The following is a 17,843-nucleotide window of genomic DNA, read 5'->3' as shown; positions in this document are numbered from 1 at the left end:
TCAGGATAAGTACAACTGGTGGTTCTAATCTTCCTGAAAGGATAGTATCCAAGTGCACACAGAGGAAACAAGAAACTATGATCAGATAGAACATATTATTGACTTATTCCTTGCCTGTCCAATCTGATATCCCTCCAGTGCAGTCACTCTCTCTGGAAGTTTTTTGTTAGAGGTGTTTCCCAGACCCAGACGACCATAGTCACCATTCCCAAAGGTAAACAGTTTGCCATCTGATGTTACCACTGCTGAGTGTTTGAAGCCACAAGACATCTACAAATAGAACCAACAAGAACAAAAATGTTAATAAGAGGGTATACTAAGAAAGAAATCAGTCATTTGGGTTTTTAATACAGTAATAATCTTTAAAATAAACTTCACTGGCAACTCAGGATCTTCAAGACCAGTATGTCCTATCCACCCAAGTGGCCCTCTTGCTCCTGCAAGTCTGATCTACTCATCATCTTCAGAAAGACCAAGATAAACAGCACACCTTGGAAGAACTGTTGCTGCTCTTCAGCTGCAGAGATGACCTAGACTATATGAGTTAATGAATGGGGAAATTTTTTGTAAACTCTAAGGTACTATGCAATTTGACAACACTATTTTAGATCGCTAATTGATTTTCCAGAAAAAAGTATACAAACTCAACCTTTGTAATAATAATGACAGGTTGAAAGCAAAGCTTTCCATTTATCAGTAGATCAAGAACTGTGGGACAGGAGTTAAACCTCACCTTTTACAAAGACCTGAAGCACCCTGGCCTAGGTCAACCAGTTGGTAGAGGAAAAACAGTCCATTCTAATACCAAAACCGATTTAAACCCCTGAGACACTCAAAAATGACTGTGAACCACCAAAAACACTGGATCTTTTATGATGGGGTAATATGTTTTTACTACTGTTTTTTCATTACCCAATCTTGAGAACTAAACCCAGTATGTTTACATTCAAAGATAAACTTCTCCATATCCTGCCTGACCTGCACCACTTCTTCTCCCTGTAAGGCCTCGATCTGCCTGGGCCGTCGCTGCCTGTCGCTGTTCCCATGGCCGAGTTTGCCATAATCACCATCTCCCCAGCTAAAGACCTCACCACTTTCAGTCAGGGCCATTGAGTGCCCATCAGAACCACAGGAAGTCACCAGCTGGGTCACCACAAAGCCTGCAACAGAGCAGAAATGCAACAAGAGTCACTGGGTGGTAAAAGTTCCCTCTTTGTTGAAGCTGCTACAAAGTAGTTTCATAGAATAAAAAAAATACCACAATAGTACTAGAGAAATAAAAAAGAATATCTTTAATTTTAAATCTAAATTGTAGCCATAACCTAGAAATTTGGGAGCAGTAACATAAAACGAGGAGAAGGCAATGGCACCCCACTCCAGTACTCTTGCCTGGAAAATCCCATGGACGGAAGAGCCTGGTAGGCTGTAGTCCATGGGGTCGCTGAGAGTCGGACACAACTGAGCAACTTCACTTTCACTTTTCACTTTCATGCATTGGAGAAGGAAATGGCAACCCACTCCAGTCTTCTTGCCTGGAGAATCCCAGGGACGGCGGAGCCTGGTGGGGTGCCATCTATGGGGTCGCACAGAGTCAGATATGACTGAAGCGACTTAGCAGCAGCAGCAGCAGCAACATAAAATGATGACAAGGAACAGAAGGGTGATAGGAGCAATTCCAGTCACTAAGGACTATGTTCTAGTCACTCCTATAAGTGCTTTACATGGATTGTTCATTTTCTCTTTTCACACAGAGCCTATGAGGCAGATATTATCATCACCACTTATACAACTAGGGAAACTGAATCACAAAGAGGTCTAGTAGCTGATACAAGGCAACAGAGGCAGGATGTAATAGAACTGAACAGGAACCAAGCCCTCCCGTCCCCAATGTTGTGCTCTTCACACTTAGATCTGAAGGAAGAGAACTTAGAGCTATTCAATAATTCATTATGATCTTATGTTACTTAAATGCTTTTACTTCAAAAACTCAATTTTGTCTATTGACTTTAGAGTCAGTAAAAGTTAACTTAAGAAATAAGCCAGAGGCCCCCTGCAGTGCTTTTTCTAGAGATATTCTTTCTCCAAGTCACAGAGAACTCTGTTGGAGATGCCCTTTAAAAGATTTTAGTACATATGCACATTTCTATGTAAATTAATGTTTAATGTTAATGAAGCACATGCCTGATTACTGCTACTATTGCATGTGTGCTCAGTTGCTCAGTCATATCCAACTCTTTGCAACCCCATGGGTGTAGCCCGCCAGGCTCTTCTATCCATAGAATTTTCCAGGCAAGAATACTGGAGTGGGTTGTGATCTCTTCCTTCAGGGGATGTTCCCGACTCAGGTATGGAACCCATGTCTCCTGTATCTCCTGCACTGGCAGGTGGATTCTTTACCACTGAGCCACCTGGGAAGCCCTACTACTGCCAGTAATAGTTACCAAATTACAATTTTGCAATTTTAAAGAATCTGTTTACAATCTTCAGTGAGTATTAGCACAGCAATTTATATCACTGAATTCTAGCAATGCTATGACAACTTATAATACAACTTAAAATATGGTAAATTAAGGTTGTACATGCCTAAACAAGAACATAAATATAAGTGAAAACCCTACATGACTTTATTTAGCAAAGGTTTGGGTGAGTTGCAATGTAATAAGCAAACATTCCTACAAACAAGCCATAGTTTCTGATCTGCTTTTAACTGAGGATAATTTTACCTTGTAAGGCTGAAATGACTGTCAGCACATGAAGGTCATCTGAATTTCCTTGTCCTAATCTGCCATAACTTCCTTCCCCACAAGCCAACACTGTGCCATTGGCCTGGATGACAAAGGTACAATTTTGACCGCATATGACCTAGTATCAAAACACAAAATTAAATACATTATCTTCTATTACATAGCTTTAACATGCAAACATTTAAAATGATTCCATGTATACCCAGGATACCTTTATCAGTTCTTTCATCCTTTCACTAAAGCAGAAGAGTTGACATAACTATGGGATTCCTATAAGCCCTTGATTATTATAAAACTGCTTACTTAACTAGAAGATGTATGAGGCTCATTTGATGATTTAAGACAGTTTAAAACATGTTATTTACAGAGCTTTCAGTCAATTGTGCAGAGTTTAAGAAGAAAATAGATAAAAAGAAGAAAAAGGAAACAGTGATGGGAAAATAGTAAAGACTGGCTGGAAGTCACCAAGAAACAGACACTGGAGGGGATATCTGCAAGAAAGAGTAGTGCATCTTGGGGCTTACTGAGGTAGAGAAGAACGGAAGTGAAAGCAGGAGCCTTAAGAAGAGTTTGGAGATTTAGTACCACAATTATTAGAAGAGGGGATGGGTATCAATGAAATCTGGCTAAAGATCCCAGCAAGCTTATGACCCCAAAGAGAGAATTGATAATTAGCAATATCTTAACATCTATAAATATGTACTGGGCAGGCTTAAAGATTCATGATGTTAATTATACTTGAAAACAAGAAAAATTTGGGAATATTAACAAAACTTAAGTCTGATAAAAACTCTACAAAACTTTTATTTAGAAGCTTTATATCATGACTTTGTTGGATTCCTCACAATAGATTATGCAGTGGACAAACTATCCTAAAGTAAGCTACTGAACCCAAGGGAATCAGAACTGTCAGTTCTCCAATTCTTTACCCTCCTAGTTACCTGTTGGGCCTGTGAGAATGAGGGAGCTGCTGCAGGTACCATCACATTTCTTCCAGCTTCTGCCAGCTGTCCGTGCCTCCCAGCACCCCACAAGTAGACATCACATTTACCTCCCAGGTGCCAGTCCTAGAAAACCACAAACAAATCAAAATCTGATTCGTTAATTCATTCAAACAAGCATCTACTGGTTACTAAGTGTGTAGAAGCCTCTATGGGGGACACCAGGGTATAAACACATAAACATTTAGAACCAGAAGATTTACTAAGAACCGCCATAAAGTTATTGTCCTCTTTACTGACCTCAGGTCTGGAAGTTGCCCAAGACATAATTTGTTCATCCATGCCATTGATCCATTTACTATTATCCTGCAAGACAGGGCAAACATCAGGATCAACTTTGCTAATCAATAATTATCTTTTTTTTTTTAAAGAAGTCTTAAAAATGATCAAATAAATATTTTTTTTAAAGAAAAAGAGAAGCCCAAGATCACATGGTCAGTTACAAGCAGAAAGAAGACCAAAATGCAGCCCTCCTTTTTCCCAGGACATTTTTTGAGAAAATTTTTTGCAAAAGATTCATCTGTTCTTAACTAAGTCTTCTTAAAAAAAAAAAAAAAAAGAACTTGGTAATATTATGAGAAATTAAGAGGAGTTTTACAATCATAACAAACTTGATTTTTACGCATTGTTAATACTTCCCTAAAATGGACTGGAATGGGTGAATTTAACTCAGATGACCATTATATCTACTACTGTAGGTAGGAATCCCTTAGAAGAAATGGAGTAGCCATCACAGTCAACAAAAGAGTCTCAAATGCAGTACTTGGATACAATCTCAAAAATGACAGAATGATCTCTGTTCGTTTCCAAGGCAAACCATTCAATATCACGGTAATCCAAGTCTATGCCCCAACCAGTAACGCTGAAGAAGCTGAAGTTGAAGGGTTCTATGAAGACCTATAAGACCTTTTAGAACTAACACCCAAAAAAGATGTCCTTTTCATTATAGGGAACTGGAATGCAAAAGTAGGAAGTCAAGAGATACGTGGAGTAACAGGCAAATTTGGCCTTGGAGTACAGAATGAAGCAGGACAAAGATTAATAGAGTTTTGCCAAGAGAATGTACGGGTCATAGCAAACACCCTCTTCCAACAACACAAGAGAAGACTCTACACACGGACATCACCAGATGGCCAACACCAAAATCAGAATGATTATATTCTTTGCAGCCAAAGATGGAGAAGCTCTACACAGTCAGCAAAAACAAGACCAGGAGCTGACTGTGGCTCAGATTATGAACTCCTTATTGCCAAATTCAGACTTAAATTGAAGAAAGTGGGGAAAACCACTAGACCATTCAGGTATGACCTAATCAAATCCCTTATGATTATACAGTGGAAGTGAGAAATAGATTTAAGGGCCTAGATCTGATAGACAAGAGTGCCTGATAAACTATGGACGGAGGTTAGTGACACTGTATCGGAGACAGGCATCAAGACCAGCCCCAAGAAAAAGAAATGCAAAAAAGCAAAATGGGTCTGGGGAGGCCTTACAAATAGCTGTGAAAAGAAGAGAAGTGAAAGCAAAGTAGAAAAGGAAAGATATACCCATTTGAATGCAGAGTTCCAAGGAATAGCAAGGAGAGATAAGAAAGCATTCCTCAGCGATCAATGCAAGGAAATAGAGGAAAACAACAGAATGGGAAAGACTAGAGATCTCTTCAAGAAAATTAGAGATACCAAGGGAACATTTCATGCAAAGATGGGCTCAATAAAGGACAAAAATGGTATGGACCTAACAAAAGCAGAAGATATGAAGAAGAGGTGGCAAGAATACACAGAATTGTACAAAAAAGATCTTCATGACCCAGATAATCACGATGGTGTGATCACTGACCTAGAGCCAGACATCCTGGAATGTGAAGTCAAGTGGGCCTTAGGAAGTATCACTACCAACAAAGCTAGTGGAGGTGATGGAATTCCAGTTGAGCTATTTCAAATCCTAAAAGATGATGCTGTGAAAGTCCTGCACCCAATATGTCAGCAAATTTGGAAAACTCAGCAGTGGTCACTGGACTGGAAATGGTCAGTTTTCATTTCAATTGCAAAGAGAGGCAATGCCAAGGAATGCTCAAACTACCACACAATTGCACTCATCTCACACGCTAGTAAAGTAATGCTCAAAATTCTCCAAGCCAGGCTTCAGAAATATGTGAGCTGTGAACCTCCAGATGTTCAAGCTGGTTTTAGAAAAGGCAGAGGAACCAGAGATCAAATTGCCAACATCTGCTGGATTATCGAAAAAGCAAGAGTTCCAGAAAAAAATCTGTTTCTGCTTTACTGACTATGCCAAAGCCTTTGACTGTATGGATCACAATAAATTGTGGAAAATTCTTAAAGACATGGGAATACCAGACCACCTGATCTGCCTCCTGAGAAATCTGTATGCAGGTCAGGAAGCAACAGTTAGAACTGGACATGGAACAACAGACTGGTTCCAAATAGGAAAAGGAGTACGTCAAGGCTGTATAAAGTCACCCTGCTTATTTAACTTATACATGAGAAACGCTGGGCTGGAGGAAGCACAAGCTGGAATCAAGATTGCCGGGAGAAATATCAGTAACGTCAGATATGCAGATGACACCACCCTTATGGCAGAAAATGAAGAAGAACTAAAGAGCCTCTTGATGAAAGTCAAAGTGGGGAGTGAAAAAGTTGGCTTAAAGCTCAACATTCAGAAAATTAAGATCATGGCATCCAGACCCATCACTTCATGGCAAATAGATGGGGAAACAGTGGAAACAGTGGCTGGCTTTATTTTTCTGGGCTCCAAAATCACTGAAGATGGTGACTGCAGCCATGAGACTAAAAGATGCTTACTTCTTGGAAGGAAAGTTATGACCAACCTAGATAGCTTATTAAAAAGCAGAGACATTACTTTGCCAACAAAGGTCTGTCTAGTCAAGGCTATGGTTTTTCCTGTGGTCATGTATGGATGTGAGAGTTGGACTATAAAGAAAGCTGAGAGCCGAAGAATTGATGCTTTGGAACTGTGGTGTTGGAGAAGACTCTTGAGAGTCCCTTGGACTGCAAGGAGATCCAACCAGTCCATCCTAAAGGAGATCAGTCCTGGATGTTCATTGGAAGGACTGATGTTGAAACTGAAACTCCAATACTTTGGCCACTTAATGCCAAGAGCTGACTCATTGGAAAAGACCCTGACGCTGGGAAAGATTGAGGGTAGGAGGAGAAGGGGACTACAGAGGATGAGATGGCTGGACGGCGTCACCAACTCAATGGACATGGGTTTGGGTGGACTCCGGGAGTTGGTGATGGACAGGGAAACCTGGCGTGCTGTGGTTCATGGGGTCTCAAAGAGTTGGACACGACTAAGCGACTGAACTGAACTGAACTGAAGAAGAACTAAAGAGCCTCTTGATGAAAGTGAAAGAAGAGAGTGAAAAAGTTGGCTTAAACATTTAGAAAACTAAGATCATGGCATCCATTCCTATCAGTTCATGGCAAATAGATGGGGAAACAGTGGAAACAGTGCTGACTTTATTTTGGGGGGGCTCCAAAATCACTGCAGATAGTGACTGCAGCCATGAAATTAAAAGATGCTTACTCCTTGGAAGAAAAGTTATGACCAACCTAGACAGCATATTAAAAAGCAGAGACATTACTTTGTCAACAAAGATCCGTTTAGTCAAGGCTATGGTTTTTCCAGTAGTCATGTATGGATGTGAGAGTTGGACTATAAAGAAAGCTGAGCACTGAAGAACTGATGCTTTTGAACTGTGGAGAAGTTCAAAGAAGACTCTTTGAGAGTCTTGAGAGAGGACTCTTGAGAAGACTCTTGAGAGTCCCTTGGACTGCAAGAAGATCCAACCAGTCCTTCCTAAAGGAGGTCAGTCCTGGGTGTTCATTGGAAGGACTGATGTTGAAGCTGAAACTCCAATACTTTGGCCACCTGATGCAAAGAGCTAACTCATTGGAAAAGACCCTGATGGGGTAAAGACTGAGGGCAGGAGGAGAAGGGGACAACAAGAGGATGAGATGGTTGGATGGCATCACTGACTTGATGGTATGAGTTTGGGTATACTCCGGGAGTTGGTGATGGACAGGGAGGCCTGGCGTGCTGCGTATCATGGGGTCATAAAGAGTCGGATATGACTGAGTGATTGAACTGCACTGAGCTGATAAAATCCTTTACCATCAACTATCACTAACATATTGGAGATTCAAAGCTAATCACTTCTGAGCACCCACAGGTACAAGGTCATTTGCAGGAGCCATCACCCCTGTGAACTCGAACAGTTGTGGGCAAGTCACTTCATCTTTCTAGGCTTCAGTTTCCTCATCTACATATGACATACTTGAGAGAAATGAGCTCAGGAGAATACTTCCTGACTAAAATAATCTATATTTAGATTGTTCTTGTTGTTTAGTCACTTGCTGCTGCTGCTGCTGCTAAGTCGCTTCAGTTGTGTCCGACTCTGTGCGACCCCAGAGACAGCAGCCCACCAGGCTCTGCCGTCCCTGGGATTCTCCAGGCAAGAACACTGGAGTGGGTTGCCATTTCCTTCTCCATGTTTAGTGACTTAGTCGTGTCCTACTCTTTGCGACCCCAAGGACTGCAGCACGCCAGGCTTCCTTGTCCTTTACCATCTCCCGGAGTTTGCTCATTTTCTTCAATTCACATATTTTTGAATATATGAATATATTTAATAAATGAATTGGTAAGTTTATTTATCCACAAATATTCAATAAATGAATATATTCAAATATGTGAATATATATTTGAATATATGAACAATACAATGTTTTACATTGTATATATATTAATATATTCAAATGTTTGTTTATATAAATCTTAATTAGGTAAGGGGGTTGTTAGATCAACTGCTGGCCTGCACTATCTACCCAGGCATTTTATCTCTATCACAGTTTAGTGTCTAGACACTCTCAAATACAATCACAAAGAAATGACAACTAAAATGCCTTCTCAGATTCTATTAAACATGTTTGAAGTGCTAAATAATTTAGAATCTATATATGGAATAAATCTAAAAAGATGGCCAGGAAAAGATGCTAAAATATATTTACAAATATATATGTATACTAACAAGGTACCTAAGAACAAGAAAATGAGAAAATATGGGATGATGTTTTTGAAAACTAGCAAGTTTATACAAGCTCCACAATTCTCATAATCAATCCCTGTCACCATAGAAACCTTTTATCAGACTGAATGTGACTATCTGAAAGCAAAATATTTTGAGTTTATCTAAGGGTGTGCTTCTTGCTCTATTCAAGCCAGCAAATACTTATTGTTTGTCTGCTATTTGTTAAACATCCATATAACACAATCTCAGTTACATATAGTAGTAGCTCATACGACACTTACCATTAGGAGTACAAGTTCATCCTCTGGAACAGGCTCTAGATCTGGAACAGTAAAAGATTCTGGAAACTGTGCTCCATTTGTCAGGGCTTCAGCAGCTTTTATGGTGGTGGAAAAGCACTCTAACCAGGCCCACTCATTTGGATTCCAGGATGCAGGGTCAGGGAGGCAGTGCTGGTGGTGTGGGGGCACTGGCGGATTACACAGCAGCTGATCCAGATGAAGTCCCACAGCAAGGGAAGCCAGACACTGCATATAGGGGCTGTGAACAAGCTGGTCTCCACAAACCACATGAGGCTAAAAGAAAAGGCAGGGATACGATGCTGAAGGGCCTCTGCCAAATATTATAAATTAGCCTACTGCATTCTGAAAGCCTGTAGTCATATTGTAACTTTACTGGTTCTTTTTTAAGCTTTTTACTTTGAAATAATTTTAGGCACATAGAGAGTTATAGAGATTAGTGCAGAGAATTCCTATAAAACCCCAATCACCTCTAATGTTAACATCTTATATAACCATGGTACATTAATGAAAACTAAGAAATTAACATTGGTTACAATAATAACTAAACCACAAAACTTCATGGTGCTTCCCACTATGTTCCTTTTCTGCTCCAAGAGTCAATCCAAGACACTACACTGCATTCAGCATATTTTCATTACAGTTTTACAGTTTTTTGTTGTTAGTTCACAATAGCAAAAAAAGGGCAGAAAATTGAACCATGGAGACCTGCACCCTCTCACATTCCTCCTTTACCAAAAGAACCCTGGTAGCCACCAAAGACAGACTTCTTCCACTGTCCTCCCTAGATGTACTAGAGCAACTTTGTGAGTGACTGAGTGATTCAGAAAAGAAAACCTGGGCAAACCTCATTGAAATTAACTGGGTATGGTAACAGCTGATCAGTGTAGCACAGCCACAAACAAACAAACAAAAAGGAAAAAACCCCAAAGAACTTTGCTTCAGAGCAGCATGCTGTGACTACTGAGGGCTGGAAGACAGGTTACACAGGATCATGACCTGGGCACAAAGTCCAAACTCCATATTTCCCATTCTAGTATTTAATGACCCTACTTATTTAGTTCAACCTTAGCTCTTCCATTAAACTTTCCACAAATATTCACCTGATAAGTGGACAGGATATTTACTCTGATGCCCATATCCACTCCACCTCCCAACTTTGGGATAGCAAAGCCACACAGAAATAGATATTTGGGTTAGAAAAGGGAAGATGATGTACTCTGAAGTACAGGGGGTTTAAAGAGGTTTTGAATGAACAAATAATCTGAAAAAGAATGACAGAAGCACTATACAAATCTGAGGGTTATTTAAAAATTTTACTCCCACTAAAATAAAGTAAAAGCAGGTTTAGGATTACTGAACAATTTTAGGCACGACTTTTTTTCATTTGCTTCTGCCCAAATAGCCCCACTTATTTTACTCAGATCTCATACTTTTAAGGGATAAATTCAAAGCTACAGTTCAAATTCCAAAGCACCAGTCATCTGTATATCTGCAAGAGTGACTGTAAATCAGTTACCTTTTCATATGCATACTGCTCCTGAAGCATCATGGGTAGCCGCTCCAGAAATGCTCTCATGCAGGGAGCCATGTTTAATCCCAGAATACCTTGTTGTTTCAGTGCTGTCCTACAGGTTGCTAAAACATGATTGGCAGCAGTCCATTCTGCTGTACAATTCACGACCAAAACATCCTGATGAAAAAGAAACCATGCCACATGATATTTGTTTAAATAAAAGAGAGGCAATTCCACCACCATTTATATATGAGAAATTCCTTCCAATAACTGCATTAAATACTTTTGCCTTTTAGACATTTTATGCTATACTTTTAATGCCTAGGAACTTCAAAACATCCTAAATTTTGTCTAAGGTAAAAAAAAGTGAATAAGAAATAACTATAAAATTTGTGAACTACCTTGAATTAGCTGATTCTTCTTAAAGAGACATTAATTATTTGCTATTTCATAGGACTTATAGGAAAATCATCCAGGATATTTCAACAGTCTGACATGATCAAAGGGATACTAGAGGAAGCAGTACTCTGCTGACTGACACACATCTACAGGAGAAGCAGCACTGCCCTATGGCTCTATGGTTTATTCTATGCAGGCCACTACTATCTATGGTCCGATTCTATATTTTACATCTAGTAGGACTGTTCATGCAGGTTTATAGCTCTATTTTAATATTACTTAACCACATAAAATGTAAACCAAAGCAGGATATTGGCACTACTCATTAGGGGTATGAAAAGCAATATTGTAAGATATGAAGTGAAAGTGAAGTCACTTAGTCATGTCCGACTCTTTGCAACCCCATGGACTGTAAGAGATAATGTCATCACAAAATTATTTCACAGAAGAGGGCTAGTATTTTTTACTAGAACATTAAATTTGAAAGCCAAGATCTATTCTGAATACTTGAGTGAAAGGTTTATGGGTGGTCCTTCTTTTTAGGGAAAATTATTTTAAGATAATTTAGTCCTATTTCAAAAATCATGGCAGAAAGTAAAAAGTTCTCTTTATAACTTCCAGTGGAAAGTCATTCAATAATTAAGCATTTTCCCCAAAGTACAGTGTATAGAAGAGTACTAGGTTCTAGTTTTCCTTCTGCCACTAGATAGTTGCATTATCTTGGGCAAGTAATAATCCCTCTGGATATCAGTTTTCTCCTCTTAAAGTGGGATCCTTGGACTACGATTTCAAAGATACCTTAGAGGTTAACAACTTATGATTTGATTTAATTATAAAATTACCTTTGATCTATTTGAGCAAGCAGCCACCCCAACATCTGGAATCCATACTGTGGTCTGAATAGCTCCAGAGCCAATCACAACAGTTTGCAAGACAGAGCCATCCTAAAATGAAATGTATTGATCAATACACACTCCTTAACTGGTTAGCCATTACTTACATTTTAAACGTATACTTCACATTCACAAAAACTTATTCTAAAACCTACATTTAGTTAAATTCGGCAATGTCAAACTGCATATTACTATCCAATTCTCTAGGACCTTTTTAGAAGAACTTTAAAAATACATCACTAAGAAAAATTAAAGGGCAGAGAATTCTGAAAAGGGTTTCTTCAATATTCAAGATATTATTACACAAAATACTCCTAAGATTGGTTGGGTTAACTTTTAATGCATGTAAATTAATATAAAAACATTTCTGAAGATGAAAATAACATCTATACTCTTACCCTTAAAGACCAAATGTTCATAAGGCCACCTAATCCACCAGACACCAGGGCCAACCCATCAGAACTAAAGGCAACGGTCCGTACAGGGGTGATGTGTCCTCGCAACTGATAAACACACTTGGCTCCAACTGATTTCCTATATCCATCCTGCAATTGATTTTATTTTTAACAAACATTGAAATTAAAACAATTTATAATTCATTCTTGGAAATTTTATATTTCAGTATAAAGTTGGGAAGAGGGAAGGACAACTTTCTCATAAGGGTCAGCCTGACGGAAAATAATAAGATACAAACCTGGTTCTCCTTCACTGATGCTATTGCATCTTTTTTCTGTTTTTGTACTTGTAATCTAGTTCCCTACTCTTCAAACAGACTACATTTGTTTCAATTATCCCTCAGAAATAGGAAAAATTCTAACTTTTACCTTTTGCGGGGGCAGGGGGGCACTGCCACAAACACGTGGGATCTTAGTTCCCTGACCAAGGATCAAGCCCCATCCCCTGCAATCGAAGTGCAGTCTTAACCACTGGACCACCAGGGAAGTCCACTTCTACTTTTTAATGAGTGTTTTAATTTTAAAATTTCGCTTTATGTAATTTTCATTTTTTGCCTCTAACATTTGTGAATTGCACATGCTGGTGCCATACAACAGGTTCCTTTTTCTGTTATGGTTCTGTCTGTCACATGGTATTTAATGTCAACTTAATCTCATGTTTGCTCTGCAGGTTTTAGCAATGAGATAGCTAAGGCCTGTCCAAAGGGCTACTTTTTAGCAGAGAGGGCAAATCAGATTTATCTCAAGTGCTCTTACCTCTGCTCCTGTGGTATTTTCTTCCTAGTAGTGAGCTATCCACTCTCCTCACTTCTTTCTGTCTTCAAGCTCCCTTTTCCTTTTAGTTATTAGACAGTATAATACCAGATATACTCATTTACCCAAAAACGACATAATGTATTTCCTCTAGGAGTATTTGTATCATAAACAAGAAAGCAACAGAAGCTGCAAACTGGAAACTCAGGGATATAATTCAACTGGCCACCCAGGGTTTTAAGGAATTTTCGAGTCAGATGCCAATGTTTAGTATTGGGAAATTTTACTTAAAACACTGAATTTTTGGTTTCTATCAAAAAAACTAGACAATCCGGTAACAATAGGATCTCATTTCTAGAGGGTGGCAATCAGCTTGTGGCAGTTATGCCCTTTATATGAAGCTGTGCACCCCTGGGTGTGTGCATGTATGTATGTATGAAGCATATGCACTCCTGGGGTGGGTGGGGGTGTGTGTGTGTGTGGAGTATTTTACATTCTCCGAGATAGAGAGTGTGTGTGGTGGGGAGTGTTTTACCTTCTCCATACCTTCCAATTCCCAGCTTTGTGAATTTACGTTATTTACCCAGATTGCTCTGTGAGCATCTACTGTAATTTTCATTTTCGGCCACATCATGCATTTTGGCATCTTAGTTCCCTGACCATGGACTGATCCTGGGGCTACAGCAGTGAAAGTGCCAAGTCCTAACCACTGGGCCACCAGGAAATTTCCTGTCTACTCTAATTTTTAACCTCTGTTTAATGTAAAGGAATGGTTCTATAGATGGAATTCTGGTTTCAGTAGAAGATACTTTGGATAGGAGTGCTCCTGTGGTGTTCCTACTTCACTGTACCAAAAACCTTTAACTTGGGACTCACCTACTGGTAGTGTCAATTATATACCATAAATGATCAACACTTGATATTTACTGAGTATCTCCCCTTAACAAGTAATTATGGTATCTCTGACTTACAAAAAAAATAAATAAAGCTAATTCAAAAAGCATACAAAGTATGACAATTATTCACATTTCCCTAAATATTCTTGACATTTGAGATACCAAGTAGGAGGACTACTTGATAACATATACTATCTAAGGTTTCAAATAAAGTCTTGAAAAAACACTAGAACACTTACCTGGCAACTTGATTCCTGGTCCCACCATCCTTCTGAACTAGTCACACTGGTCTGTGTGGTATCTTGGGGAATACGCCAAACACATACTAAGCCACTCTGACAGCCACTTGAAAAATTTGATCACATAAAACCAAAACATGTCAATATATAGAAGTAAAAATATTTTCAAACAGCAATCAATTAAGACCTGATAGAACTACTACAATATATTTAAAAAATTTATTTGTGGTAGGTATGCTATAATTTCACAAGAAATACAAGTAGGACCCATGTTTTTACCAATATTACATGGGATAAAGGAGATGGCATATCTTTGGATTGCATAGCCAAAGCTTCACATTGGAAAACTGTTTTTTATTTCTCTACAGTAATCTTATGGTATTATATATTTTAAGAATAACTGGTAATAAACAGTTTAAAATTCTTGAGAAGCCACACTTAAAATGCAAGTAACAGGCTACACTAATATAAAGATTAAGACACACACACACACAAATTTATAACATACGTGGCCATCAGTAAATGCAACTTGGATCCTTTTCCTGGAAGGCTGCACCAAGCAATGCCATTTACAATAGATGGATGGCAGAGTGAATGTAGACAGCGCCAGCACCCTGAAATTGGTCCCCAGAGTTTCACATTTTCTTCTTTGGCACATGTCATAAGAATATGACCTGTTGGGTCCCACTTCATACTAGTAAGAGTATCCTTAAAATGGTAGAGGGAGAAAAATATCATAGTAATGCTTACTTTACAAACACTTAAAACTTAGTAATTTATGACCTATACTTCTATAGCTTCCCTGGTGGCTCAGATGGTAAAGCATCTGCCTGTAATGAGGGAGTCCCATATTCGATCCCTGGGTTGGGAAGATCCCCTGGAGAAGGAAATGGCAACCCACTCCAGTCTTCTTGCTTGGAGAATTCCATGGATTGAGGAGCCTGGTAGGCTACAGTCCACAGGGTCGTAAAGAGTCAGACACAACTGAGCGACTTCACTTCACTTCACTTCTTCACACTTCTATCACTCAATTATTTTGAAATGGACATTTTATGCAAATCAGATACTATTACATTATTTCCAACCACTAACTAACTCATCGTTTATATATATATAAATATATATATTTGCTGCATTATATATATTTGCTGCAGTCAAAGCCCAATAAATGTTACTTGGTGAATGAATTATGAAATTCTAATTCAGAAGGAATATGTTATCTTTCATCATCATTTTTAAAGTTATTTTTATTAACTACTGATTATCAAAATATGAAAAAGAAGAGGCTTTTTTTTTAAAAGAAGAATCTCTTACACCAAAAATAGCTAATACTATGAGAATCTGGGACATGTTTATGTTTATACGGTTGTCTTCACTGGGTTCTTCTGATTTTTTTTAAATTCATTTTTAATTGAAGGATAATTGCTTTTAATTGAAGGATAATTTTTCACAATATTGTATTGGTTTCTACCAAACATCAACATGAATTGGCCATAGGTTTACCCATGGCCCCTCCCACTTGAACATCCCTCCCATCTCCCTTGCCATCCCACCGCTCTAGTTTGTTCCCGAGCCCTGTTTGAGTTCCCTGAGTCTTATCAGCAAATTCCCATTGGCTATTTATTTTACATATGGTAATGTACGTTTCCATATTACTCTCTCCATCCATCCCACCCTCTCCTTCCTCTCCCACCAGCTGTGTCGATAAGTCTGTGCTCAATGTCTAGTGTCTCCACTACCGCTTGGCAAGTAAGTTCATTAGTACCATCTTTCTAGATTCCATATACATGCGCTAGTACACAATATTTGTTTTTCTCTTTCTGACTTACTTCACTCTGTATAATAGGCTCTATTCCTCTGACTATTTTACCCTCCTTCACACGTTCCAACGTTCCAACTGGCTTCATGAATTTATGTTACTTAACTAGTGGCCCCATAAGCTTCTGAATTGGTAACTTCTGTTTAAGGTAACGGAATCATTCTTCATAAATGGAATTTCTAGCATTACTGGGAGGTACTCTGACCAAGGTATCCTATATCACTGTTGCGGTTTTATCTCTTACCTCAACGGCTTTCTTATACAGACTTCTCCATTTATATACATGGTCCAAAAACTTTGTATAACAACAGAATATTAAATCACAAGTGACTGAGGTAAAAAACATTTTTTGAGAAACTAGTATCAAGCAATACTACAGTATAAAATAAGAAAAAGTAATAATTTGGTAAAGATGCTTTACCTTATGTGCATCAATTAGAACAATGCCTCCTTTCTCAAGTGGTTCCTTTGTTCCCAGTAACAATTTTCCATCAAAATATCCCACTGCAAATGGTCTGTCTTCACTGAACCAAGCAATGCAAGTTACAGACACTAACATGATAAAAACAAAATAAAAATTTTAAAAAGAAAATGAGAGACTTATTTGTCATTGTCTCACTTTAAAAGAGACTTTGCAACAAATATATACCACTACAACTACTGGAAGTAAGTTTACAAACATCTCTTTAATGCATTTAGACAAAATGTAGGCTTAGAGCAGGGATTTCATGCAACCCACTTTAAAGGTGTTATTTGTAAGTGATAAGGAGTATCTCATTTTTAATCTTTCATTCTTTTCAAGTGGTTTTTGAAAAAGAGAAACAAAAATTGAATTCCCTTGCTGATTTTAAGTCATTTTAGGCTCTCTCCTTTTGGACCAGAATCTACCATGAAACTAACAAGTGAAATAATCCAACTCTTAGGTAAAAAATTACCTACCCTTTCTTTTGCTTAATATTGCCTATTCTGTGTGTTTGCATAATCTATCAAACATGTTATATTCTAACAATCTATATCCATATTTGTTTTAGTATATGTAATACCAGAAGGCTACAAAAGAAGTAAAAAACTCTTTCTGTGGGAGTACAATGGGGACATGGGAGTTGAGTAAATGTGAGAAAGGCTTTGCATTGTAAACCTTTTTATTTCTTTTTTTGCCATGCCTTGTGGCATGTGGGATCTTAGTTCCTTGAACAGGGATCAAATCTGTGTCCCCTGCAGTGGAAGTACAGAGTCCTAACCACTGGACTGCCAGGGAATTTCCCACTGTATCTTTTTAAACTAAAATTTTTGAACCATATGATGGTATTATCTATTTTAAAAATCTAAAAAAAAAAAAAAACAACAAAAAAAACAAACCAAAAAACCTGTTCTGTTCTGTTAAAAGAGTACCACAGAAGCTGGGCCTAGGATCTGTGAGATATCCTACTCCCCCAAATCATCTAACAGAACTGTTCAGTATGATGCCGAGCCATCCAAAATGAAGAGAGTGAGAAAATAAGTGAAAGGCTTCCTAGTATGACTCTCAAATCAGGAACATCCCTCTCCTCCTCCTCCTTCCTCATTTCCTTAATTTCACACATTTGTTAACAATTTCATCTCCATCAATGGTTATTATCTTTTTTCCTCTTGGACATTCTCAACTTTGTAGAGAGACCTCAAGAGCACTATAAGTGTTCAGACACTTACACAAAAGATAAATAGTAATTTAGGTCTTATTTTGGCAGTAATGTGTGGTAGGAGTTGATAGAGAACTATCTTTCA

General features: G+C 38.4%; 1 protein-coding gene across 20 annotated transcripts in view; it reads right to left on the bottom strand.

Annotated features, from left to right (window-relative positions):
* HERC1 (HECT and RLD domain containing E3 ubiquitin protein ligase family member 1) overlaps nucleotides 1-17,843 on the bottom strand; it is a 232,895-nt gene that overhangs the window by 20,616 nt on the left and 194,436 nt on the right. For all 20 annotated transcript variants that reach the window (XM_061431034.1, XM_061431032.1, XM_061431035.1 and 17 more), the window contains 12 exons: nucleotides 16,501-16,631; nucleotides 14,769-14,968; nucleotides 14,261-14,366; nucleotides 12,316-12,462; nucleotides 11,867-11,968; nucleotides 10,629-10,802; nucleotides 9,092-9,385; nucleotides 3,986-4,051; nucleotides 3,686-3,811; nucleotides 2,724-2,862; nucleotides 979-1,160; nucleotides 115-270 (listed from right to left, as the gene is read on the bottom strand). In XM_061431034.1, the coding sequence (XP_061287018.1) occupies nucleotides 115-270; nucleotides 979-1,160; nucleotides 2,724-2,862; nucleotides 3,686-3,811; nucleotides 3,986-4,051; nucleotides 9,092-9,385; nucleotides 10,629-10,802; nucleotides 11,867-11,968; nucleotides 12,316-12,462; nucleotides 14,261-14,366; nucleotides 14,769-14,968; nucleotides 16,501-16,631 (1,823 nt within the window). The remainder of the gene's footprint in view (nucleotides 1-114; nucleotides 271-978; nucleotides 1,161-2,723; nucleotides 2,863-3,685; nucleotides 3,812-3,985; nucleotides 4,052-9,091; nucleotides 9,386-10,628; nucleotides 10,803-11,866; nucleotides 11,969-12,315; nucleotides 12,463-14,260; nucleotides 14,367-14,768; nucleotides 14,969-16,500; nucleotides 16,632-17,843) is intronic.

The sequence above is a fragment of the Bos javanicus genome, chromosome 10 (assembly GCF_032452875.1).
Source record: "Bos javanicus breed banteng chromosome 10, ARS-OSU_banteng_1.0, whole genome shotgun sequence".
NCBI lineage: Eukaryota > Metazoa > Chordata > Mammalia > Artiodactyla > Bovidae > Bos > Bos javanicus.
The sequence above is the reverse complement of the archived record's forward strand: the minus strand, read 5'-3'. Positions and strand labels throughout refer to the sequence as shown.